Source organism: Furipterus horrens, unplaced genomic scaffold (assembly GCF_987537825.1).
Source record: "Furipterus horrens unplaced genomic scaffold, mFurHor1.1.pri manual_scaffold_7, whole genome shotgun sequence".
In the NCBI taxonomy this organism is placed as follows: Eukaryota; Metazoa; Chordata; class Mammalia; order Chiroptera; family Furipteridae; genus Furipterus; species Furipterus horrens.
In genome coordinates, this window is record NW_028327177.1 from 94,465,213 (window position 1) to 94,493,148 (window position 27,936).

Sequence of the window (27,936 nt, forward strand, 5' to 3'; positions counted from 1 at the left end):
GAAATGAACAAAACACATATGAAACTAGTGGTGAGGGAAGGAAAACCAGGGATCAAATCAACAGATCAGAACATAGGGAAGGAACAGTCAACCAGTACAGAAAGAGGAAACAAAAAGTGAGAAAAATGAGAAGCTCAGAAACCTATGGGACAGCTATAAGCAGGCCCACATCCAAATTATAGCATTGCCAGAAGGTGAAGAAGAACTAGAAATTGAAAAATTATGTGAAAAAATAATGAAGCAGAAATTTTCTAACTTGGGGAAGGAAATAGATTTACAGGTCCAGGAAGCACAGAGTGTTCCAAAAAAACTGGACCCAGGGAGAACCACACCAAGACACATTATAATCAAAATATCAAAAATTAAGGATAAAGAGCGAATCTTAAAAGAAGAGAAAGAAAGAAGAGAATTATGTACAAAGGGGTTCCAATAAGACTATGAGTTGATGTCTCAAAAAAGACTCTGCAGTCAAGAAGGGACTGGCAAGAAATACTCAAAGTAATGAAAAGCAAAAACCTACAATCATGATTACTCTATTCAGCGAAGCTGTCATTCAGAATAGAAGGGCAGAGAAAGTGCTTCCAGGACAAAGCAAAACTGAAGGAGTTTATCAGATCCAAACCACTGTTATATGAAATGTTGAAGGGACTTGTTTAGGAGAAAGAGGATCAAAACTATGAAATTAAAATGAAAACTGTCACAACAATGAACAACAGAAGCTAGGGAATCGAAACAATGGCAAACTAAGTAGGCAATGAGAGTGGAAAAAGAATTATAGGTATGGGGAACATTCTGGGGGTAGGTAAGCTGGGAGGGGAATGGGGGGAAAGGGAGGGAGATAGTATAGGAATTAAGAAGCATAGTAGGAGGGAGTGGAGTAGTTAGGAAGATGTTGAGAAGAACCATATGCACAATCAATGGGCATAGACTAAGGGGGGCAATTAGAGGGAGAGGCTTACTGGGTGGAGGGGAAGAAAGGGAAAAGAAACTGGAACAACTGTAACAGCATAATCAATAAAGCATATTTAAAACAAACAAACAAAAACATAACCCAAAAATGCAGAGCTTTGCTTTCCTAAGGAAAAAGTAGCGTCTTTTTGTTTTGTGAAATTTCAAACTTAGTTGAGTGCTGGTTGGGTAATTTACAAAATGTTTATATTTAGTAAGTAAAGTTTTGGGGGTTACTTTTCTACTTAAATGAACATATGTATGTATATCTATCTATATCTATCTGTCATCTATTTATTATCACCATTGATCTACATCTATTAAATATATTTAAAAACATAATGAAGTTATAGCCAGAGTTGTAAAGAAGTTTGTTTTTGATTATCCTTTTTCTCATTTTTCAGGTCTCTGATTGGAATTGTTTTCGAAGACAAGACTATGAGTAAAATGCAGTGAAAATTCTGACCAACAGTGGAAATATTGGCTTAATCCTCAATTTAGTATAGCATTCCTTCTCTTCAGTATCACCTCATAATAGAAGAAAAATGTATGGAAGTGCAAGAACAATCACCAATCTGGAGGGGAGCCCTTCCAGATCTCCTCGTTTGCCAAGGTCTCCTCGTTTGGGCCACCGAAGAACAAGTAGTGGGGGAGGTGGAGGAACAGGCAAGACTCTGTCCATGGAGAATATCCAGTCCCTTAATGCAGCGTATGCTACATCTGGACCCATGTATCTGAGTGATCACGAGGGCGTGGCTTCGACAACTTACCCAAAGGGCACCATGACTCTGGGAAGGGCTACAAATAGAGCTGTATATGGAGGTCGTGTCACAGCCATGGGGAGCAGTCCCAATATTGCTTCTGCAGGACTTTCCCATACAGATGTCCTTTCATACACAGATCAACATGGTGGTCTGACCAGCTCATCCCATCATCACCACCACCAGGTCCCCTCTATGTTGAGGCAGGTAAGGGATAGCACAATGTTAGACCTTCAAGCCCAGCTCAAGGAACTTCAGAGAGAGAATGACCTCCTTCGGAAAGAGCTAGACATCAAGGACAGCAAACTGGGATCTTCCATGAACAGTATCAAGACCTTCTGGAGTCCTGAGCTCAAGAAAGAGAGAGTCTTGAGGAAAGAAGAAGCAGCCCGGATGTCTGTCCTCAAGGAGCAGATGAGGGTTTCCCATGAAGAAAATCAGGTAGGTGACTCATCTCTGTGTTTTTCAACCTTGGCTTCTCATTGATGCTTTGCAAATGTTACCATGACTTATGCAGAAGAAAGTTTGGCACCACTGAACAAGCTTTGACTAAGTATGAGTTTCACTTGGAGACTACAAGAGGCCATAGGAAATATGGGATTACAACTTGTGATCTCATTTTCTAGTGACCTTTTCACATTGTTGCAGAAGAGGGAGGATCACTTCTCATTGCCTGACTTTTACACTTGATTAATTTTGTTTTCTTTTTCAGCAGTCATAACAGCAACTCAGATGTATTTCCCATTGAATAGAAGAGGAAGATACTAATTTTTGCAAGAGTAGACATTTTAACAGCAGCATTTAGAGGGCTGGTGAATTGATTGGTTTCTTTTTAAGTACCAGCAGCATTATTTCTTTCTAGAATGAGTGGATTTTTGTTTTCTAAATAGCAAACTAAACAATATTAAGTGGTGTTGGTAGAATGAGCTTGATACTGTGTTAGAGAAACACAGTACATTTCTGCCTCATCCATTCAGTAAGTACGTACTATGTTCATGACACCTTGCTTTTCTTTGATTCATCTTCCATGTCATAGCAAGATTAGTTTTCCCAGAGTATCTGCGGTTATGCCATTCCCCTGCTTTAAAGCCCTCTGTAATTACTCATCACCCCAGAATGAAGTCTACCTCTTTGGCTCAGTCTTCTACTGAAACCCAAATCAGCCTTTCCACTATAATCTTGCACCTCCCCTCTCCACGTCTCCTATGCTACCAGAACCACCATGTGGTAATTCCTGCACATACTCAAGGGCTCCCACCTCCATACTGTTGCTCTTTCCATTATCTTCTACTGGAGGACTTCACAGTGCCTCCTCTCCCTGCATCTGGCCTTTAGGTTCCAGCCAGTCTTGATTTTCACATCCTACCTGTTCTGTGAAGCTCATTTATATGATGCTATTTTCAAAAGGGCTTTGGAATCAGACATTCCTGACTTTAAATTCCAGCTTTACCTCTTACTGGTAGGGAGATAAGAGCTAAGAGATGTGGAATAGAGGGTTAGAGGGTGCAGTGCCATTTGGCTAAGAAAATTCTCATATATCATTTAACTCTGTAGAAATCTGAGATAATCTAAACTTGGTTACCCCAGTGATTCTCCAATAATTGATCTTTATGTTGGCCTATGAAGTGACCCTCCTCTCTGTTCCCAAGGACCCAGAGAAGTATTTCTGATCTGTATGAAACTTGCTGTTTGTTTTTCTTCTCAGTGGAAAGTTATCACCTTATCCCTTTGATTATCTGACAGAGCCTTTGTTGGTTTTCAGATGTGAAAATGTGATTTTTAGTTGGAACAGAAAGCCTTGTCTTTTACTCCTAAATCAAATTAATGCTCTTTACTATTATTTCTGTTTTTTTTTCCTGACTTTGCTGGTTCATGAAATTCTGTGAACCTGTCACAACTATGTACACTTCCTAGTTCTGTAATGCTTTTCTTCCTTTTTTTAGTTGTTTTGTGAAATGGTTAATGGTTAAAGCAGTTTAAGAATCATACAAGTAGTGACAAAGTTGAAAGCTATTCTCTAAATTGTCAGTTCCAAAATTACTTTTATGCTTTGATCACTAAGTGTTTTTGTTTTTTTTTTTTTAAATTGTATTTACTTAGAAGCATTCAGAATGTCAACAAAACAGCTGCAACTTTTTTTGCAATTACAGAGTGGTATTCAGTTAACAGAACAACAATTATTTCATATAAGCTGCATCAGACAACTGAAGATGAAAAAACTACCATCCCCATATATAACTAATTTGTGCTGTGCACCAACAAGAACCTGCTTTAAACTTCCATGCCAATTTACAACCCCCTTACTGTACCAGGCAAGGTTAGTGGCTATTGAAAATACCACCAGGACAGGGCTATCTAAAGACACATTCGGTAGTGTGTTAACTATACAAAAAAAGACACTGTACAGTTTAAAAACAAATCTTACACAGCCTTACATTTCGATTTTTTTCTTAAAAAGGAGTGAGTTGTGTACAGGGGGGTTAAATGCTTTATAGACAAGAAAAAAAAAAACTGCGCTAGAACCAACTTATTCATCATCATCATCTTCATCTTCATCTTCTTCATCTTCCTCCTCTTCCTCATCCTCCTCGTCCTCTTCATCTTCTTCCTCTTCCTTCTTTTTCTTGCTTTTTTCAGCCTTGACAACTCCCTTTTTTGCAGCATCAGGCTTCCCTTTAGCTCGGTATGCAGCAATATCCTTTTCATATTTCTCCTTCAGCTTAGCAGCCTTCTTTTCATAAGGCTGCTTGTCATCTGCAGCAGTGTTATTCCACATCTCTCCCAGCTTCTTTGCAACATCACCAATGGATAGGCCAGGATGCTCTCCTTTGATTTTTGGGCGATACTCAGAACAAAACAAGAAAAAGGCCGAAGGAGGCCTCTTGGGTGCATTGGGATCCTTGAACTTCTTTTTTGTTTCCCCTTTAGGAGGAATATAAGTTTTCATTTCCCTTTCATACCGGGCCTTGTCCGCCTTTGCCATGTCTTCAAATTTTCCTTTCTCTTTAGCAGACATGGTCTTCCACCTCTCTGAACACTTCTTAGAAAACTCCGAGAAGTTGACTGAAGCATCTGGGTGCTTCTTCTTGTGCTCCTCCCAGCAAGTTTGCACAAAGAAAGCATATGATGACATTTTGCCTCTCGGCTTCTTAGGATCTCCTTTGCCCATGTTTGATTACTTTTCCTCAGCGAGCACAGAATTGCCCAGTGCCCGTCCGGCTCGCACTTGCCCCGGCGCTGTCTCTATGGAGCTCAATGTACTGCAATGGCTGTGAGAGTGGGAGCCAGACACAGCCTCACTAAGTGTTTTTTGACTGTAGATTTACCACTTACATGTGCATTTATTTGTAAATCACATGATGTGCTATTGTGTCAATATATTATTCACAAACATTTAAATATGGAAGAGACAAAGTAAAATAAATAGTATACAGAGATAAATTTTAATGATACACAAAACTGGCTCCTAGTAACATTTAAACCCCCTTATTTATTTCATGAGGGTTAGTTCTGTTTAAACTGGGTAACATCCACAATTCAACCTAACTGTCCCATGTTGCCTTAAACTGGAAACAAGTGAATAGTTGAGGTTGCTCCCATTGCTTCTTCCTTGTTCTGGGACCTATTATAATCATAGGCTACCATGGGTGCTGTGGGTGACATATGACTGTGTAACATAGGACCCAGTGAAAGCCCCAGTATTAATCTGTATATTGAACATATGTAAAATGTAATTATTATTATTTTTTAGGTTAAAAATATAAAAGGAGGAAGAAGCATGGAGAGTTTGAAAAGTCAATTTGCTTGCAATATAAGGTAGTATCACAAAGTAAAGAATATTAAGATTGAGAAAAAAAATGAGTTATTAAAAAAATTTAAATGCCTCTCCTTTCCCCTTTAGAAGTATGTCAGGATTTTTTTCAGGGGTATATGAGTACCTATTGGCCAAGATAGGGTAGATCCCAATGCAGTAATCAACAAATCTCAAATCTCAGTGGCTTAACACATCAGAGATTTATTTTGTATTCACCTGAAGTATGAAGCAGGTCAAGTGACTCTCCAGGGTAGCTGTCCTCCAGGCAGTGACTCAGGATCCAGGCTTTCTGCATCTTGGCACATGACTAGAGGAGAGCAAGAGTACCTAGAGATGGCTTATTGGCCCCTTAGTTTCTTGGACTGGAAGTGACACAGTTGCAAGGAACCGAGAAGTATAGCCCTCTCCTCTTTCCAGGAAGGAGAGTAGAGTTACCTAAGAGGGAGCACTAGAAATTTCTACCTGTGAGGTTTTTATGTTTGTCAAAAAGCAGAGCTAGATGAAATAAAGTTTGGGCAATAATGCAGACTTCTGCTGTTGCTGTTCTTTCTATTATTATGCTGCTGCTACCAGCAGACATCTGTTGGGGGCATTATGTGTGAGGCATTGTGCTTAGAACTTTGTGTACGTTAGGTGCTAGACTTTGTCTCAGTTTACAGATGAGAAATAAATGTAGAGAGAGTAAGCAGCATGCCCAAGTTCATATGGCTGGTAATTGAAAGAGCTGGAGTTTCAAGCTTTGGTCTGTTTTGTGCCAACATCTAAATCTTAACTTTATGTTCATTACCTTCTTATAGAATCACTGAACTGTGAATAGAATCTTATTATAGTAGGAAGATCATACTTCATACATGTTAGGTATAAAAAATGACTACAGATGGCCCCTGACTTATGATGGTTCAACTTATGTTTTTGACTGTATAATGTTGCAAAGGCGATATGCATTTAGTAGAAGCTGCACTTGGAAGTTTGATCTTTTCTCAGGTTAACGATATGTGGTATTATACTCTGTCATGATTCTGGGCAATGGCAGTGAGCCTTAGTTTCCAGTCAGTCATGCAATCACAACTGATACTCTACAGTGTGTTCATTGTGTTAGATGATTTTGCTGACCTGTAGGCTAATGTAAGTGTACTGAGCATGTTTAAGGTAGGCTGGACTAAGCTATGATGTTTGGTAGGTTAGGTGTATTAAGGCATTTTCAGCTTATGATATGTTTATTGGGAGGTAACTCTATTGTAAGTTGAAGAGGATCTGTAGTTTTAATAGAATGATTAAGAATGTAATTTAGTTTACTTAGTACTTTTATTCTTAATTAGGAATTTATTTATTTTTCCTAGAAATGGCTTTTGTGCTGTTTAGGGTTTCTACCATTTACCATAACTTACTATAATTTCCCTTCGGAGGAAAAATCATGGAAACTTTTTCTATATGGAAGAAAAGACTGTAAAAGAGACAGGGGATACTTGATTATGGTTTCTTATCCATAACAACCAGAGACTGCATTTACAAATATAGTTCTACTAGAGGCTATTTAGATAATCAGAATTTCACTAACCTAAACTCAGATAATCTAAGACAATTTGAATTGTACTATCTGAATATAAATGGAGGCAGGTCCATTATAGAGTAAAGGTGAGATAGCTAGAGTACTTATGTTTATGATATTTATTGTTCTATAAATTTAATGCTCATCAGCATAGACCTTTTACCCTTATCTGCAGTGTTGTAGAGGGCTCCCACTCATCAATGCTTTTGCAGTAGATTTTGAAGTCCTAGTGGTTCTGTCTGAGGGAGCTGAATCCAACTCCAGATCTGAGGGAGGATGTTGAATACTTTGCCCATGGTACAAAAAGTATAGGACCGTTTGGAACTTTGGAGCCAATGGGTAGGTAGCTGTGACCAAATTTCCCTTGTGCAAAGGGGTGATACTCAGGTTCCTGAATGAGTATTATACCTCAGATCACCCCCCACCCCCAGGCTGTCTCCATACTTCTCAGACATACAGATTTGCATGAATAGAAATACATTTATGACTGCTAAGACTTATAGTACTGACATTTGGAGTCACTGGCTTATTTGTATAAACTAGAATGCATGGATACAGAGTTCTCTTTATGCTATACTTGCGCCTTTTGCTTCATAATGTACTTTCTTGAGTGGAAGAAGAATGGGGTGGCATATGATGGACAGCTAATTCTTTGGAATGGCATGAATACATAGTCTGTGCTCTAAGTGTCACTCCGGTAGGTTGATTTGGGGAGTGGTGAGGAGAAAAGAATTAGAATGGATGTTTGGCTGCCACTTGAACCAGTCCCTTATTATTATTATTTTGAGTATATTTTATTGATTATGTTGTTAGAATTGTACCAATTTCTTTTCCCTTTGCTCCCCTCTGCCCAGTACCGGCTTTTCCTCCAGCAATCCCATGCTCCTTAGTTCATGTCCATGGGTCGTGCATATAAGTTCTTTGGCTTCACCCTTTACTATATTATTTTTAACTTCCCACTGTCTATTTTGTATCAACCAGTTATACTTCTTAATTCCCATTTAACCCTTTCCCCCTCCCAGCTGATAACCCTCCAAATGAGCCCCATACCTATGATTCTGTTCCTATTCTGGTTTGCTTAGTTGGATTTTGTTTTTATTTTTTAGATTCAGCTTTTGATAGCTGTGTTTGTTGTCATTTTAATGTTCATAGTTTTAATCTTCTTTTTCTTAAGTAAGTCCCTTTGACGTTTCCTATAATAATGGCTTGGTGATGATGAACTCCTTTATCTTTCTTTGTCTGGGAAGCACTTTATCTGCCCTTCCATTCTAAATGATAGCTTTGCTGGATAGAATGATCTTGGTTGTAGGTCCTTGCTTTTCATCACATTGAATACTTCTTGCCAGTCCCTTCTTGCCTGTAAAGTTTCTTTTGAGAAATCAGCTGATAGTCTTATAGGTACCCCTTTGTATGTAACTCTCTGCTTTTCTCTTGCTGCTTTTAAGATTCTCTCTTTATCCTTAACCTTTAGCATTTTAATTATGATGTGTCTTGGTGTGGTCCACTTTGGGTCTAGCTTGTTTGGGAATCTCTGTGCTTCCTGGACTTGTATGTCTATTTCTTTCACCAAATTTGGGAAGTTTTCCTTCTTAACTTTTTCACATAAGCTTTCAATTTCTTGCTCTTCCTCTTCTCCTTCTGGCACCCCTATGATTCAAATGTTGGCATGTTTAAAGTTGTCCCAGAGTTTCCTGAGCCTCTCCTCATATTTTTGAATTCTTGTTTCTTCATTCTGTACTGGTTGGCTGTGTTTTTCTTTCTTATGTTCCAAGTCATTGATTTGAACACTGGTCTCCTTTCTTTCACCATTGGTTTTGTGTGGATTTCCCTTTGTTTCGTTTAGCATAGCCTTCTTCCTTTATGCGTTTGCCATACTTAAACATATCTCTTAAGTCTGTCAGCATCTTTATCACCAGTGTTTTGAACTCTGAACCTATTAGGTTGGCTATCTCCTCACTGCTTAGTTCTCCCACTAGAACCTTGATATGTTCCCTCTTTTGGGCCATACTTCTCTGTCTCCTCATCTTGACAGGCTCTTGTGTTTGTTTGCCTCTGTGTCTTAGATAGTGCTGTCACATCTGTTATGTTGTAAGGGGCGGAGCCTTGGTATTCATCAGTACTGGGCCACCCATTTCACTATGTTGTGATTCAAGGGGTCTGAGAGGGAAAAATGGTGCTTGATCAGCATTTGCCCCTTTTCCAGGCACTTCTCCCACTTCCCATATGGGACTGGTGCCCCTCTAGCTCTTGCCCTGGCCATCGTTCCCAGGGTGGGTCTGTGGACATTGTAGGACTTGGGGGCCCTGGACTCTGCTGAGAGAGCAGCAGTCTCTTACTCCACCCCAATGCCCATTGGATTTCGCAGTCAGAAGCAATGAGGCTTTATTTTCCCTGGTACTGGAACCATGAGCTGGGTGGTCTGGTGTGGTGCTGGGAGTACTCCCAGGTGTCCCTCCCTACTTTTTAAAACATGTGACTATGCTTTCCGCCAGCCTACTGCTGCCATGTTTGCTGCTGTTGCCACACTGCTTCCTCTCTGCCCTGGCTCCACCCCTTTTACCTGTCTGGATGAGTATTTCTTCTTTATACCTTTGTTTGTTGGACTACCATGCAGCTTGATTTTCTGGAACTTCTGATTGTTTCTAGTTTTGAGATAGTTGTATTCCTTCTTAGTTGTGGAGGGAGACATAGTGAGTCTGTCTTCCCCTTATTATTTTTAATGGCCTGTGTGGGGTTGGGGTGGATGTTGGGTGTGGAAGAATGCAACTACATGGATGTAAAGTGATCCAATTTTCTCTAAAAGATTATATGGTTTTTTCTGGACAGCTCCATTCTAGTTACCTGTTTGATAGAGATTAGAAAGAGAAAACATGGTAGAAAATATATTTACAGAAAATTCATAAAGACTTATATCTTACAGCTTGGTGCATATATGTTATTGACTTCTCATTTTCCTGGATATTTTGTGCAATTATTAACTTTGTATTTTTAGTGGATTATTTTTCCAAATTAGGTGTAATAAAACAATTTTTAAACATTATCCTAAATAGTGCACGGCTAGCCTAGGATCTGCATGAATATAAATAGCATCACACAGTGGAAGAATGTACTAGATTTAATATTTACCCATCTCATGTGTGCAGAAGTGGGACAAGGTCATTGGGAAACATAACCTAAGAAGTGTAAGTAAACCTGTCTGGGGAATGCTACAGCTTTTAAGCCCTGGTTATGTGATAATTTTTATTTCTGGCATAACACAATAGGAAATAATCTACTCTAAGTCAATATTAATATCGGTTTTTGCTGAGTTTTTGAGCTTGTTACAATATATGATTTGATTCTCATTATGAACCTGTAACTTGAAAAGGTCAAGATAGATCACATTTATGTTTTTCTTTTATTACTATTTTCTCTTATATTTGTATAACTGTAGGTCATTTCATTAGGGGCCATTCAACTCTGTTCTAAAATACTTACTTCATTATGAATGTCCAGATTTGAAGAGGTGTACCAATTGGAAGTGGGTGATAGAGTAAATTGTTGAGAATGTGGTGAGGCAGCTGTATTGTGAAGGGCCTGCTGGCAGTTAAATGCAGCTGCAAGTCACCTTGAGAATGTTTGTGGAATAAAGGGCTCAGCCCTGGAGTATCAAGTTCCTCAGCTTCGTAGGTAGGACTTAAATATATTCATTGCTCAAATAGAACTGTTTTATATCTGTGCCTTCTTCCAGGCTCCATTCTTTCTACAACTCTGTCTGAGATCCATGGGTCTCTCAAAGCCAGTATTTCCAAAGTGTCAAGCCAAACCCCACAAACACATTTAAAGCCTCTGTTTCATCATATCCATTAACATTCTATTTCCTAAAGCATGTTGTGTGGCCAAGGCCTAAGTCAGTGATGTCAGGGAAATCTACTTTCTGCCAAAGCCCAGAGGGGATGGAGTATGTATGTGTATACATATTATCCAATATCTGGCAAATAAAACCCAAGTGGAAATCTGGGAGATTCTGGGAAAGCTTTTGTTTTCCTATTAAAACAGGAAAACTGCCTGGAGCTGTGTCATTCACATAATAACCATGGGAGAGAGACTGAGACAAGCACAGATACATATGCCCTGTCATCTCTGAGCAATTGCATCAGTAGCCGTGGTGGCCTGCCTCCAGACTTCTAGTCATGTGAGGAAACAAACCCCTAGTTGTTTAAGTCACTGCTGGGTATTCTATTACTTGCAGCTCAATACCTTCCTAACTGATAGAACATAGAAAATCATTAATTGATAACTGTTACTCATAATAATTACCAGTCACGATAACCAGAAAAATAGATGCATTTCTGGAGATATGAGATCTCAAAGGACTTTAAGCATCAGAAGGAAGAAATCTACTTACTAATTGTATTGGGCAGTATTCCATAGTAGTGACACAGATGCTACTCCAAGCCTGAATAAACAACAAAGGGGAATTTATTAGTTCCTGTAATGAAATTACAGGAAGGCTCAGGTGTGGTGTTTAGGGTTGACTGAATGCAGGGCCTCCAGCTGAAGCAGAACTATGTCTCTACCCATTGCTTCATGGCTGGTTCTTGATATCTGCCTCTATGTGTAAGCTTCATTTTCTCCTTCCAGGTGATGGAATCTGTTGGCTGCCAGTACCACAACTGAAGGCTTAAGAGATCCCTATGTCTTCACTTCCCACTTGCAAAATTTATAAAAGGATTTGGTCCTGCCTTAGTTATATCCTGCCTCCAGAGGTGGGGACAGGTGTGTGACAAGGGGTTGCTGTGACTGGTGACCCTATTGGAACAGTAGGCATTGGGAGAGGAGCAGTTTTCAAAGTTACTGAGATGAAGCGTGAAGGCATGTTCTAGAATAAAAGCAGATGTCCTCTGCACTGACTTGAGCTGTCCTTGGTCACTCTCTCCCAACATTTTAAGGGCTTGTAAGTCAAATCAGAGACCCGAGAAATTAAGAAGTTAATCGTATGTCATATCTGTATACATTTTTAAATTTTAATTCTGATTTGAAATGTGTGTATCTGTGTGTATTTTCCCCAATGTTACATAGGCACATGGATTTAGACCTGGATATGAACTAGTTTAGCACCATAACATGACTTGGAATGATGACTTATAGAAGGACCAAAGAAAAAGTGTCTGTCTTCCTCATTTTGAAACAGTCTTTCTCAGCTTTTCAGAGAACTCTAGCTTTGGTCTGCCTTTCCAGTAAGGTGGAAAAACTTTGGTCCAGACTTACGCAATGATCTACTTAGAGTGAAACCACAATTTTAATGCCTTTCATGGGTAGGTAAAAACTTCCTTTGGTTCTGAAGATAGATGAGATGGCACTGAGCCAACAGTTGATTTCTTTGTTTGCCAGAATGTAGGAGAATGATTTGAAGTGAACTATACATCTTTGTCACAGATGTCAGCTGGCTTTTGCTTCAGTAATCTCTTGCAGTCAGCCCTAGGATCAGCCATGTGCATTGTATTAGTAGCCCTACAGATTTTTCTTCCCAGGTTTTCTTATGAAAGACTTGGCTAATAGGAGGAAAATAAACATTCTTGTATGTTGGACCTTGGGAGAGCTAAATGATTTCCATGTTCCATTTTCTCTCTGGATCACTTTATTTTGGCTATGAGATAGCAACAGCTCACAACCAAAGAAAATATTTTGGAATATTTCAATGAGATTTTAGTCTCACTTATGCCAAAGACACTTACTGAAACCAAGCTTTGGGAGGGGAAGGCAGAGGGAGTAGTCATCCCCAAAACATTCACTGACTGATACAATTCCCTATAGACAACATCCTTGGAGGATTTTAAGAAGCAAGTCTATGTTGACAGGAAAGAAAGTAACAGTGATTTTATCGGCCAAAGCAGACGGGGTGGGTTCTGAACTTGGCCTCTTCTGGCCAGAGTACAGTTTCAATTTCTATAATTAGTTACAGGTGGAGCTCTCATGTTTTTGCTTTGGAGTCCACTGACATCTGTGTGCAAATTCCAACCATCCGCAGTTGGCATTTGGACTAAGTAAGTGGTTTGGCTTTGCAGGAATATAAAAAATTGTAAATCTATTTCACACACACACATAAAGCTGCTCTAAAGGTCAGGTTCTAAGAGCTGTGAAAAGCATTTTGAAAAGTTTGGGGAGTAGGTTTTAGGCAGAATGTGGGCATGCAGCAAAGAGCTTGGGCAGCGTGACAAACAGAATTCTGTCACATGCCATTTTTTTTCCTGTTTTTCTGAGAAGCCAGCATTTGATTATATCTTGGAAGCAATATGAAACCATTTTGTTTTTTAGTAGGAACATTCTGTAGAGAAGAAGTAAAGACTGATTGAGGAAGCTACTTCATGTCTTAAAAATTTATGGCTGTGCTTGTAGTGTTTGGTTTGACTATATAGATATTGATACTGGTTCTCAGCCGGGACAATTTTGCCTCCCAAGAAACATTTGGCAATGTTTGGAGATGTTTTTGGTTGTTGAAACTGGGTGGGATATGCTACTGGCTTTTAGTGGGTAGAAGCCAGGGATGTTGCTAAATATCCTACAGTGAATAGAACAGCCCTCCATGTTATCTGGCCAAAAATGTCAGTAGGTACAAGGCTGAGAAATTTTGAGTTAACTGGATGATTACTGTGTCTTCATTTTTATCAATAATTTGCCTGTACTCAATTCACTTTGTAAAGTAATGATCAAAATGTATATATGGGAATTCAGGGGCCTGGGATTTTGAAAGATGGGAGAGAGATTGGGGGGATGGGTGAAAAAGGTGAAGGAATTAACAACAAATTGGAAGTTACAGAATAGTCACAGGGATGTAAAGTATAGCATAGGGAATATAATCAATAATATTGTAGTAACTGTGTGTGGTCAAATAGGTATTAGATTTATCAGGGTGATCACGTAGTAAGTTATATAATGTCCAATTACTCCATACCTGAAACTAATATAATGTATGTCACCTGTAATTGAAAAATAAAGATGTACTTAAAAATGTATATATTTATATAAAAACAATGACATGAAAGATAAAACCTGATTCATCATTTTGAGAGAAGGAATTAATTGTGTCTTTAAAAAAAAAATCTTGACCTGGATTATTAAGCATGAATCTACAAATACCTTGCATTCCTTTAGAATTAGACATTTGTTAAATAGAGATTAATCTTATAAGGAAATGAACAACCCTGTAAGGAAATGTAACCTGTTTTGAAAAGTATCATTTCTTTATGCTTTCATGTACTTTTTATGATGTTTTTTTGTTTTGTTTTTGTCTACATCTGACATCAATCTTGAAAAGGCGGGAGAATAAGCATTTTATTTTATTTTACTTATTGAATTTATTGGGGTGACATTGGTTAATAAAATTATATAGGTTTCAGGTGTACAGTTCTATAATACATCATCTGTATATTATATTGTGTTCTCATCACCCCAAGTCAAGTCTCCTATCACCATTTATCCCCCCTTTACCCTCTTCTACTTTTCCCCAGGTAATCACCCTACAGCTGTCGGTGTCTTTGAGAGGGTTTTTTTTCCTTTGCTTGAAGAGAATAAGCATTTTTGAGGTCCTTCTATGTGCCAGGAATTTGCTAGTTGCTTCTGAGTATGAGACAGCTTTGCAAGACATGCGGCATCCCCATTTGTAGATGAGAAACATGGCACAGAGAGATTAATTAGGTGGCTTGCCTGAGGTCTTAGCATTAGGTATAGTTAAGATTTGAATCTCAGGTATGCTTAGCTCCAAAATGATGTTCTTTTCACTGCCTTGAAGTAGAATAGAACAGATTTGCTTGAAAACTAGAGAATTTGGTGCTGAAACACAAGGCCTAATATAGAGTGAAAGTAACAGTGCTGCCTGACAATATCTTCAGGATGCTGTTGAAGAGGCATACAGGAAGGATGGAAAGCGAGAATGAGGAAGGAAGTACATTGTTAGGAGCAACAGAGGAGACAGGGAAAGCAGGAAGGAGCAAATGCATTCTTGTCAAGTAAGTGAGCAGAGGAGAATGCCAAAGGGACACTCCTATCTTAGAAACTCATCCTAAGGGGCAGGAGGAAACAACTTCATGACTGGCTGGAAAATTAAAACCATTGTAGAGAAATGAGAGAGATCATCTCTCAGGATGCTTCATTAAAGGTCAAACAGATTCTTTCAGGTAGTTATGACTCTGACAAATTCACTGGATCCACAGAGCAGCACTTCAGGAATGGGGCAGCTCTGTACTATGGATTGTTGAACTCTATTGAGGATGGTCTCATTAATTCAGTTAGAATTCTTCCTGATTTTGCCTTCATCTACAGGAACTTCAGGGTACATAAATGGCCTCCTGGCTTAGGAGTCTCTCACCTGGCACCTCTCAGCTTCCTCTTTAGGTGATTTTTGACCTCACTGGGTGGTCATACCTATTTAGAATTTGTCTTTTGCATTGTTCCAAATCTTGTGTCTGAAAGTCAGATCTTCCCCTCTTGGGTACCAGTGTTCCTAAGTACCTTTTCTCCCAGCAACTTTCCTGTGAAACCTCTTTGTCCTTTTTGAGAATCCAACTCATTTATTTACTAATTCATTCAATTACTCCTTGGTTACAAGGGAACATAACTGCAAGTAGCAAAAACTCATTCAAGCATGTTGAAGGAAAAAAAAGAGATTTACTAGGAACATAGAAGAGTTTTTCCAGACCCTAAGGGTAGGGAGGCAACCAGGTGTTTTGGGGGCTGGAATCAAATTATTTGGAAAATTATCAGAATTATGACAAAGTCAGTCTCTCACTCTCTGTTTTCTCTCTCAATATGTTTTTATATGTGGCTTGTGAAAAAGTAGCCACTCAAGGAAAGCCTGTGTGTCTTGTCTATTCAGGTTCTCATTAGAGTCTACCTAGGATTACTCTGTTTCAGTTTCAAATTCAGAGAACCAAGAATCTGGTAACCTGATTGGCTAGTTTGAATCCAGAGTCTATTCTAGGTCCAGTTAGCTGTGGCCAAGGAAGTCATGAGATCTATGCCCCCCCTCCCAGCAGAACTATGGAAAGAGACCCTGAAAAAAGAGTCATGATGGATAGATTCTAACTATGGAGCTTGTGGGTAAAGTGGGTTGGAAGAAAAGACAGCCATTGCTTGGAAATACATTAGTACAACACATAATTGGGAGCTTGCCCTATTTCAGTTTTAGGAAGACCGTGATCAGTCAAAGAAAGTTACCTATTTTCACCTGTCTAAGCCTCGCTATTTCAACAGCAACTTCAGTAGCCTTCAGAATTTCTAGATCTTCACACCCACTTTGTCAATCCCCACCCCTGACTGTGCCCACTGGAGAAGTTCCAGAAGTGGTATTGACTGACACCAGGATCAATTCATGCTTTCTTATCTTAGGGGACCCACATGATTCCTTTATAGAATGATTAAAAAATTATCCACTTTTTGTAAATTCCTTCAGACTTGGGTCTCCAAGTGGATGATATTATGGTGCTAGTTAGGATCTGAAACTTTTAGAACTAGGCATATTTCTGAAATATTCATATAAAATATATAAAAGTTCCCAAGGAATACTGAAACCAGTAGAAATATGTAAATATATGAGGTGGAAAGTTGAACAATGCACATGATGACCAAATTTAGAAATTGCTTAAATTTAGAAATGTAGCAAATAGGTGAAATTGGCCTTATCAAATTAAAAAATACCTCCGTCTGTGGTTTTTAACTTTGGGGAGTCATATGTTCTTGAGAAGCCAATGAAAACTGTAATTTTTCCCAGAAAAATGTGCATAACTTGAATTGTTACTTCACTTGCTTACCTCTGCTCTGAATCCCAAGGGCATCTAAGAATGTTTAGGTAAAATCTCTGTCAAAATATTGCCATCTAATATTAATATTGCATGTGTGTTAGGAATAAGTAGCTGCTAGTACTTAATGAAATGAATGAGCTTTCAGTAATATGAGACATGTCTTCAGCTTGCTACTATTCCATTTGTGCTGAGAAGTAGGGGACATGTGCCAGGATTCTGGGGATAGTTAAAATGTGTGTATATTGGTAGGGTAGAAGATTGTAGATGGACTGTACCACATTCAATGAATGTATTCAGATAGAATATACTAGAGGTGGTAGATTTTAGTCCACCCTCCAGAATAAGTTACCTTCAAAGAGTCTGTATAGTAGTGTTGGTGTCATGGTAAAGTACTTGTTTAAATATTTTCATTCATTAAGGACTTATAGTTCATTATGTTTGTCTTGGGGTACTTAAATTCCCAATTCACCTTGGATAATTCTATTCTATTTCTTTGTAATTGCAAATAAAATCTAACTAAATTAAACTAAACTGTAGGCATTTGTGAGAGCAAGGAATAAAAGATTTTGGGGAGTTATCAAGTAAGGGTTAACTGAGTACCTACTGTGTTCTCATTTATAGACTCTAAAGAAGTGTAAGGCACCCTTTTGGTCCCTAACTGTCTAGTGAAAATAATTAGAGACCCATTTCCTTTTTCTATGTAGAACATGAGTAAGGAACACAGCACTGATATGTCTAGTTTTTGATGGACAATTGACTCTATCTTGGAATTTTATGTAAGTATGAAGTTTGAGCTTGCCAAATTTACTTACTTTCCAGAGACTAGCCCTTGATGTGAGCTTTCTCTTTTGTAGAAGCCTAGCCAGAGTCCAGGAGAGTGGATACAACATCTTTCTAACCCCCAACCAGGGTAGGGATGGGGAAAGGTCTGGGCTCCTACCTTTCTCAGGAAAACATGGCAGACTGTGAATTACTTTTCCATTTAGCACACCCATGTCTCTACAGTATGTTCCCTTGATAAGGATAAAACTAATTAGTATAGCTGATAAAGAACTCCCTACATGTACCCTAAATGAAATAATGATCTTTCAAATACTGTGCTGAAGGGCTTGTGTATGGTACCTTATTGAGTCCACATGATGACTCCGTGAAGTAGATACTGTTAGTAATATCACCATTTTATATGTGAGTAAGGCAAGGCTAGAGGGGAAGTCACTTGTTCAAGTGGCAGAACTGGGGTTGAGTCCAGGCAGATTAACTCCAAAGCTGGTCTTTAAAGTCAGGGTTGACTGTAGTATGGAGTGGCCCTGTGTAAGTCAATTTGAGCTGATGTTTTGTTAGTAATAGCCCAATACATCTTGCCTGATTAATAGTCATGGCTCTCTGTTTAGAAGCCCTGTGGTTACAAGTATGAGTAGGCCCCAGCTCCTGCCCTGAGAATCTATTTTAGCAGGGAAAATGCTGCACCCATAAAAATCCACAGAAAAACAACCTGTAAAAAGTGCGAAGAAAGTTGTACCCACAATTAAAGATACAATTGAAATGCTTTAGGAGCCCAGAGAAGGATGAGGTGAGGGAAGACTTCACATGGGGAAAGTGGCATTGGATATATTTCCTGAGAATGGACTACTATTCAAAAATATAGAAGGTGGGAGCAGGGGTGGTTGGTGGGCAGTCCCATTTCTCAATAGAGAGAATGACCAAGAGAAAATAGATGACTGGAGACTTATTTCATAAAGCATTGGGATGAAGGCAGGGAAAAATTAGTGGTCCAGATACTGTACTTATGTTTAAAGAGGAGAAAGAGAAATTGGACATGGAGGTCATTTTTCCCCCCAGATCAAGGGAAATTATATACCTCCTGCCTCTCAGAATGGCTATTATCAAAAAGACAAAAGATAAATGTTGGTAAGATGTGGAGAAAAGGGAACCCTCTTGCACTGTTGGTGGGAAGGTGAATCGGTGCAATCACTATGGAAAATAGTATGGAGTTTCCTAAAAAAATTAAAACTAGAACTACCATATGATCCAGCAATTCCACTTCTGGATATTTATTTGAAGAAAATGAAAACATTAATTCAAAGAGATATGTGCACCCCTATGTTCATTACAGCATTATTTACAGTAGCCAAAAAATAGTAGTAACCTAAGTGTCTATCAATAGACAAATAAAGAAGATGTGGTATATATATATATATATATATATATATATACAGTGTGTGTGTGTGTGTGTGTGTGTGTGTGTATATATATATATTTGCACACATACACAATGGAATATTACTAAGCCATAAAAAGAATAAAACCTTGCCATTTGTGACAACATGGCTAGACCTAGAGGGTATTGTGCTAAGTGAATTAAGACAGAAATAGATAAATACCATATGATTTTACTTATGCATGGAGACTAAAAAACAAAAACAAACAAAACACTCATAGATACAATAAACAAACTGGTGGTTGTAAGAGGGAGGAGGGGATTGGGAGGTGGACAAAATAAGTGAAGAGGATTAAGAGATACAAATTTACCACATAGGGAATATAGCCAATAATAGTGTAATACTTTTGTATGATGACAGATGGTAAATAGACTTATTGTGGTGATCATTTTGTAATGTATATGAGTATTGAATCACTCTGAAAGTAATGGGATATTATATGCCAATCACATTTCGATAAAAAAGAAGTTAGTATAGTGCTTATTTATATGGAGGCACATGTTGGGACAAACTGTATTTTGCTTCTATGATTTTTCCTGTGTGTTCCTAGCTCTGTAAACTCCTCTGGAACTGTCATGCCAATAGCAGAATGATGAGTTGAAAAGTTCCTTTGTCAATATGCTGATGGTCAAAAGGGAAAGGTTATTGTGAACCCAACAGAAACTCTTGTTCTGTTGAGTTAAAAACAGCCTAGTTTGTTTCCCTTGGCTTAAATTTTTGATGTCCCTTTTCTATTATTATTATTATTATTATTATTATTATTATGTGTATGTGAATGAAAGAGAGAGGTGGGGTGGGGGAAGAGAAGAAGAGAGAGAGAAAAAATGTCATCTCCAAACTGTCATTGTAAGATATACAATATTTTATATGCCAAGGAGATGCCATATCACAATCTCGGAAACAGTTTTTCCTTATTGTCCTGTTGTTTTCTCTTCTTTACAGAGTCATTGGAATTAGAATATTTTGTTCTTGAAACCAAATTTAGATGAGCTTCTTAGGGATGACTAGGAGAGTTTTCTCGACTGAGGTATGGATCCCCTTAGGTGAATCCAAGCCAGTTCATGTTGATTTGCTGTTGGCTGCTCTGGAGAACTCTGAGCTATAATAGCTAGACCTTTCTCATGCTGAAAAAAAAAAAAAAAAAAAGGAAGACTCACATTACATTTTCTGATAGGTTGCATTAAAATATTTTCTGTGGCACAAGGTGGAAACTGTAAATTATTGTGTCACTACAGGGAGTAAAAGAGAAAAAAAGATGAGGGTGACTTTTCAGTAAACATTATTGTCTGACCCCTCAGGAAAGGCAAACTCTCCAACTGCCCAAGGCAGATCACATGGCTTCCAGGTCTAGATTGACTCATCCAACGAGCTAGAATCCTGAGAACTCAGAGGAAGTGATTGATTGATTAATTGATTTGTGTAAACTTTGACCTGTTTTGCTCATCTCTGTCTATAGAATTCATCTGCTACATCATTTCTGTCTAGGTAAAACTCTTATAATGACACTTCAGTAGTTCAGACCAAAAGAATGATCTCCCAGATCAAGCTCTCTATCTCTAACCTCTTACGGGGCCTTTAGACATACCTCCCACTTTCCATTGGAGATGTCACTGGTGCTCCCCAAGGGGTTCAAACAAGACAATGACTGAATGGCAGAAATGGATTAAGTCAACAAACATTGGATTTCTGTGTGCTGTGCTAGGTGCTGAGGGTAGAGTAATAGACAAAAATTCCTACCTATATGGAGCTTCCATTTGAGGACAGAAAACAAAAGGAGTCAAAGAATTTGGGCTTGAGCCACTGTGGAGGACTCAGGAGGGGGGCAGATCAGGAGTTTGGTTTTTTGATGATGTTTTGTTGCAAAGCCTTACTGATCCAGGTGGTGATGCAAAGTAGGGATGTGTGTTTGGTGGAATTTGCTTTCTCATGGCCTCTTCCTAAACCTTATTATACGGTAGTAAGAGGGACTGTTAGGCTATAGTGCATTGGAAGTGGTAATGTTGATTTTTATACTCTTTCTGCAAGGTGCTTAGCTTGGAAGAGTGATAACTGGAGGGGATGCAGAGTTTGGGGAATCTCCCTCCACCAATGTGCGACATACTTGACCACATTTTTAACTTGTAAGGAATTCTATGGTACAGAGAATGGCTATTGGTGGAACAAAGTCAAAGAGGAGGGAGAAAATAAGTTCAACCTTGGGAATGGGATGAGGTTTCTTTTCCTTAAACCCAGAGAGGAGATGGTCAGAAAAGGCCCAGATAAAGAGATTCTACTAGCTGTGGAGTGAAAGAAGCAATTCTTAACCTAGGGAGACTGTTTGGTTTAACAAAAGAGAAAGCCCCAGGGTAGGAATTAATTTAGACTTGACTTGATGCCAAACAGGATGTGATTTTGGCCAAATGACCTTCTTTCCTTGGACCTCAGTTTTCTCTGATGAGTTGCTATACTACATAAAAATGTCCCCAAAGCTTATGTTTGCTGAACCATGCCACAACTCTAAGTTACTAAAAAAAATCTCAGGGAAATTAAGAATTCCTTGGTAGCAAAATAATGTCAGTGGCGTTATATGATTTGTGAGTGTGATTTGATGGGGGCAAGGTGCTAGGATGAGGCAGGTGTGTTTGAAGCAGGCAAAGGTCGACATGTTGGCTGTCCAGTGTGATGTGTAGGTTGGTTTTATTCAGGTACTGCTGATGGGTTGACTTACTTGCTGTGGGATGACACACTGAGCCCATTATTCTGTTTGGTGGAGACAGCAACTACAGTAGTGCCTCTCTATATCACGGTTCGCCTATCGTGGCCTCACTGTATCACGGGATTTTTAAAAATATTATATTTAATTATCGTGGATTTTTCTCTATATCATGGGATTTTGCGGTACTATATACATATGTTGTTAAAGGTATGTAGGTTTAAGAGTGTAGAATATGTTTAAGAATGTAAGTAGTATTTATAAAAGTGTGGAAAAGGTTAATAAGGGAGTGGGAAAGGTTAATAAGGGACTGGGAACAGTTTATAAGTGTGTGGGAAGTGTTTATAAAATCTTATAATATATGTAAATACTAAAGTAAATGTAAGGTTCCTACTTCGCAGATTTTCACCTATTGCGGGGGCATTTAGAACGTAATACCTGCTATAAGTGAGGGAAAACTGTACTGGCATATCCCAAGAGAAATTTTACAAGTGAGGTTTTAATTTTAATTTTGTTGTGAATGGCATTTCTCAGCTGTACTAATTACCGTCCTGATAGAAATACTGCAGAGATATACCCCATGTTTCCAAGATTGAAGAGAGGGAAAGAGGTTCTTAAATAATCCAAGAATGGGTTCTTAGTGGAAGATACTCTGGCTTAAATAGAATTCCTGTGTTTGCCTTAGTTTTAGTTTTCAGACTCTGTAATCTATTACCTAATCATTGTCAATTGCAAATAAAATTATTTTGGGAAGGAAGATGATAGTTATGAATTGAATGTTGTTTCTCAGTGTTTTAAAAGTATTTTGTAAATTTGGGAATTATGCTTTGCTTTCTCCCTTAGTTCCTTATATTGTCTGTTCATCCATCCATCCATCCATTTATTAAAATTATATCCCTGAACATAGCAGTTGTTTAGTAAATAGCTGGCGAATAAAATGTGTAAGTACATATAAAGCTAAGGCCCCTTGGGCTTCGTGAGGCCAGGGGGCCTGGATCTAATTCTCATTCTGATACAAATTGGCTGTGTGCCATCATGGAAATATTGGGAGACTTCACATAAAAACCTGATTTCTGAATTTTCTTAAACACCAGGCAGATCTGGTAGCCCTGAACCTAATGAGTTGGAGCTAAGCAGTTGGTGCTTGCCTTAGGTTCACCCTTGGTTGACAGGTATTCATTCTTAGTCTGAAGATAAAACAAAGATGAAAAATTTCAAATTCTAGATGTTAGGGGAAAATATGAGCATCATTTGGCCCCAGAGTCTTGGGTGAGAATCTTGACTACCTGCAGGAGGAGAGGGTTGTCGTGTCATCTTAATAATTCTCTTGGCTTCAAAGAATTTATGAGCCACTCATACAGGGCTGGAAATGGGAAAGGACCTCCTTTTGGATATTTGAGGAAAGAGAAACAAGTAAGGCGAATCAGGCATTGGTTAATTCTTGGAAGTTGGAAACAGTTGACATGATTATGAGTGATGGTGGAAGTATGGTGCCTGGCCTGGCGTAAAAGGGATCATGTTTCACAAATGAACAGAACGAAAGGGAAGATAGAACTATTAGTAATTCACCTTTGGTTAAGGCGCTTGGCCTCTTTTGCCAAAAAGGCAAGTGCTAAGGTCCTCTTAGGCAATTTGCATTGCAGAAGAAGAGATGCTTTGTTTGATTTTTCTGATGACTTGGGTTTCTACAGCGGCTCATGGTTCTTGAACTTTCTAGACTAAGTTCTGGCAAACAGAGAAATCTGTCTGTGATGAAATCAGCATCCCAGTCCCACATTTCCTAAGGATACTATTAATTTCAATAGTATTTAGCTTATTCCAGCACTGGCTTAGGTTTTATATTGGGAGAGATATGACAAGGGGTGTGGTGTGTATGCATCTGTGTATGTGTGTGTAGATACATGTTGTAATTAAAGCAGGATAACCATTGCAACAGATTGATGATTATTTGGTTTGGGGAGAAATGGCTTTAATTTCCCAAGTGTTTCATTTCTTGTTATTCTTCAAGTCTGCATTATCATTCAGATGACTAATAGGAAGTTCAATACATCAGAGGACACTTTATAATGAACATTATTCTTGGAGATAACATAGCTTATTGTACACATTTACCATCAGAAAATAATATGAATTTGTTAGGAATTAAGGTGGGGTTTTGGTGTTTGAATGCTACTGCTCTTTCTGCCTCTCTCTAAGGGTTTGACCAAGGGGTATAGACACCTAAAGTCCAGCAGTCCCAAGGGAAACAGTGTGACTATTAATTCCTGAAGATGAGCTCAGTAACCCCCATGCAGGAATTTTTTGATTAGGGAGAGAACTTGTTAGTTCTGCCCCACCCAGATCTTGAAATGGCTGTGCCTGCTACATGTTGACCCCATGTAGCCACCATACTCAGGGGGAAATCAAGGTTAGCAAGAGGAGGCTCTGGTGTGCTTACCACATGGCTACCCAGAGTGAAAGGGTCAGGAATGTGGGAAGGGCCCTGTCCTGTAAGGCAGGGAAAAATCTTACCTGCCTTACTGGTCCCCGGGGCTGGAAAGCTGGGAGGATGGCAGAGCTGCTTGAGGAAACAGTGTTTCCAAAGTTGGTCATCATGGGAGACCAAGAAATAAATGGGAGGCTTAGGGCCAGCTTGCCCTGTTGAGGCTGCATAAGTGGACAAGAGGCTGTGGGGCATTGTGTTCTTTTTGCATTATAGTGACCATGTCCACTAGCAGACACCTTCCAGACAATGTCCTGGTAACTGGCCATTCGGATTAGGCCTTCCTTTTTGGGGGCAGGGCCATTAATGACTGTTAGAAAGGTGCAAATCTAGGGTGATGAGCATTACGTCTTGATATCCAACCCTCCCTTAAGAAATTGGGGAATAATATTTGTCAAATTTTTACATAAAGAAAATGCTGCTAATGTGTCTATCAGTTTTTTTCCCACCAGACACTGTGATATTCCTGATTTTATAATTAACTCTTTATCAAAAGCTAAATAGATATTGGAATAAAATAATAATAAAGCTAACGCTTATTGAGAGGTTATATACCAGGCTTATATAGAGATTCATTTATTCCTCAAAATAACACTGTAAAGTGGGTGTCATTTCTGTTCCCCCATTTTACAGATGAGAAAATGGAGGTACACCGCTAGCAAATGGTAGAATTGGGACACGGACCTTGGTGGTCAGGTGCTAAAGTGCATGTATGATTCTCTCTCTCAAAGAGGTGGGTAAGAGATACTGAACAGGGGGCTGGCCTAGGATTGGGAGACCAGCATGTAGCCTAGAGTCCAGCTTGGCTCTGCCACAGTGTTGTGTGATTGACTGCGCATTGATGAATTCCTTACTCTGAGCCTTAGTTTCCTGATCTGTAAAATGAGGATGTGATTTCTGTTCAAGGTTTTTGGGCACACTGTGATTCACTCTGTTAGCTTCCTGGGACTGCCATCGTAAGTAACACTAACTTGGTGGCTTAAAACAACAGAAATTTGTCCTCTCAAAGTTGCAGAAGCCAGAAATCTGAAATCAAGGTGTCTGCAGGGTTGGTTTCTTCTGGAGGCTCTGAGGGAGAATACATTCCATGCCTTTCTCCCGGCTTCTGGAGCCTGGCTGCCAGCAATCCTTGGCATTCCTTGGCTTAGAGGTACATCACTCCAGTTTCTGCCTGTATCTCAAATCTCCCTCTGCCCTTCTGTTAGGAGGACACTTGGCATCTCAAGATCTTTATTTACATCTGCAAAGACTCTTTCTCCAAATAAAGCCACATTTACAGGTTCAGAGAATTAGGATTTAGACATATCTTTTTTGAGGCTACTATTCAACTCACTACACTCATCTTCCAGCTTCTTTAATGCTGCACTATGACAATGACCACAGATTCTGGAAAATAGAATTCAAGCTAGGTAGTGCCTCCTGGGTAGTTTGGCCTAATGGGTAAGAACATAGAATCTGGAGCCAGAGCCCTGGTTTCAAGCATTGGCTCTGCTGCCATTAGCCCCGTGACCTTGAAAAAGTCACTGAATTCCTCTGGCTTCAGTTTTCTATTCTGTAAAATGGAGTTGATAATTATAACGTTACAGGATGATTAAATGAATGACTGTAAAGTGCTTAGAACAATGTTGTATTAGTGTTAGCCACTGTTACTGTTGTTGCTGTTGTTACTTCACTTAGAAGTTAAGTTCATGCATATGATTTTAATAGAGAAATGCATTTTGTGAAGGATGAATTTAAAATATGGCAAGAAACAGCCCACAAATATGCTATTTTCCACTATATTTTAAATTAGGGTGTCCAAATGTGTCTGAAATGTTAGGATTATACTTTGCAGCATGCTGAAACAATTTTTGGCTTAATCTTTTTAGATATCAAGTAAGCTGAAAACAGACGAGGCTGTGCTCATGTTGGAAGAGGCGGGCAAGCAGATGGAAGGTGGCTGAGGGAGCATTTTGATGTGCTTGTGTAGGGGGCTTTAATATTTCAACATCTTTCTCATTATTTACAGATAGTTTTCATGAGATATTTTTTAGAGATGCTCAGTTTTCCCATTCAAAGAACCAGCTCTTAGTTTCATCAATCTTTTCTATTGTTTTTCTATTTTCAATTTCATTTATTTCCGCTCCAATCCTTATTATTTCCTTTCTTCTATTTACTTTGGATTTTCTTCATTCCTCTTTTTCTAGTTCCTTTAGGTGTAAATTATTCAGTAGATTGTTTAGGATTTTTCTTGCTTCTTGTGGTAGGTCTGTATAGTTCACAAACTTTACTCTTAAAACTACTTTTACTGTATCTCATAATTTTTGTAAGAATGTGTTTTCATTTTCCCTTGTGTTAAGGTAGTTTTTGGTTTCCTGTTTGATTTTCTCTTTGATCAATTGGTTATTTAGAAGCATGTTGTCTAATCTTCACTTATTCGTAGGTTTTTTTCCAGTTTTTTCTTTTCCTGTAGTTGGTTTCTAGTTTATGCCATTGTGGTCAGAAAATATGCTTGATATGATTTCAATGTTCTTATTTTACAGAGGATTGTTTTGCAGCCTAGTATGTGTTCTGTCCTGGGAAATGTTCCATGTATACTTGAGAAAAATATGAATTTTCAGTTTTTGGATGAAATGTTCTATAGAGTCTATTAAGTAAACTGCTCTAATGTGACACTTAAAGGCAATTATTTCCTTATTAACTTTCTATTTGAATGATCTATCAATTGAGGTAAATGGAATATTAAAGTCCACAACTATTATAGCTTTACTATTAATTTTTGCCTTTGTGTCCATTTGTATTTGCATTATATACTTGGGTGCTTTTATGTTGTGTGCATGTTATTTATAGTTGTTATATTCTCTTTTTAGACTGACCTCTTTAAAATTATATAATGTCCTCCTTTGTCTCTTTTTGTGTTCTTTGTTTTAAAGTCTGTTTTGTCTTCTAGGAGTTTTGCTATGCCAGCTTTCTTTTTGTTTCTACTTGCATGGAATATCTTTTCTTATCTTTTCACTTGTAGTGTGTGTGTGTGTGTCTTTAGATCTAAAGTGAGTCTCTTGTAAGCCACATAGAGATGGGTCATGTTATTTTTAATACATTTTGTCACTTTTATGTCTTTTGCTTGGACCATTTAGCCCATTTACATTATAAATTTTTGATAGGTATGTATTTATTACCATTCTGTTAATTGTTTTGATTGTTGTTCTCTGTTCCTCACTTTTTCTTTTGATCTCTTTTTAGATTTGTTGTGTTTCAGTAGTGTTTTGACTGGGTTCTTTTCATTTTTTGTGTATTTTTATATGTTTTTAGTTTATGTTTACCATACGATTCATATATCTCTATCCATATCTATAGTAGGCTATTTTACACTGATAGACATTTAAATTCAGTTGCATGCTAAATGCACTATTTTACTTTCCCCTTTCTGTTTTTGATATCATGCTTTATTTTACTTTCCCTTTTCTGTTTTTGATATCATGCTTTATATCTTTTTATTCTGTGTAGCCCCTGATTATTTATTGTAGTTATAGATAATTTTGCTATTGTCTTTTAATCTTAAGGTTAGCTTTATTTAATTTTTTTAATACTCACCCAAGGATAGGATATCTTTATTGATTTAGAGAGAGGGGGAGAGAGAGAGCAGGAGAGAGAGAAGGAGGAACATTGATCTATTGCCTCCTGTACACGCCCTGACCAGGGATTGAATCTAC

The 27,936-nt window shown here is 38.5% G+C and overlaps 1 protein-coding gene and 1 pseudogene across 3 annotated transcripts in view; one reads left to right on the forward strand and one right to left on the reverse strand.

The window, feature by feature from the left end:
- Positions 1-1,363: 1,363 nt before the first annotated feature.
- The window catches only part of ERC2 (ELKS/RAB6-interacting/CAST family member 2), a 926,792-nt gene continuing 900,219 nt past the window's right edge, over positions 1,364-27,936 (forward strand). For all 3 annotated transcript variants that reach the window (XR_016512310.1, XM_090282950.1, XM_090282949.1), the window contains exon 1: positions 1,364-2,150. Coding sequence is in view for 2 of the 3 variants with exons in the window: in XM_090282950.1 (XP_090139076.1) it covers positions 1,494-2,150 (657 nt within the window). In the remaining variant the exon portion in view is untranslated. The remainder of the gene's footprint in view (positions 2,151-27,936) is intronic.
- Positions 3,815-4,990, reverse strand: LOC150004824 (high mobility group protein B1 pseudogene; annotated as a pseudogene).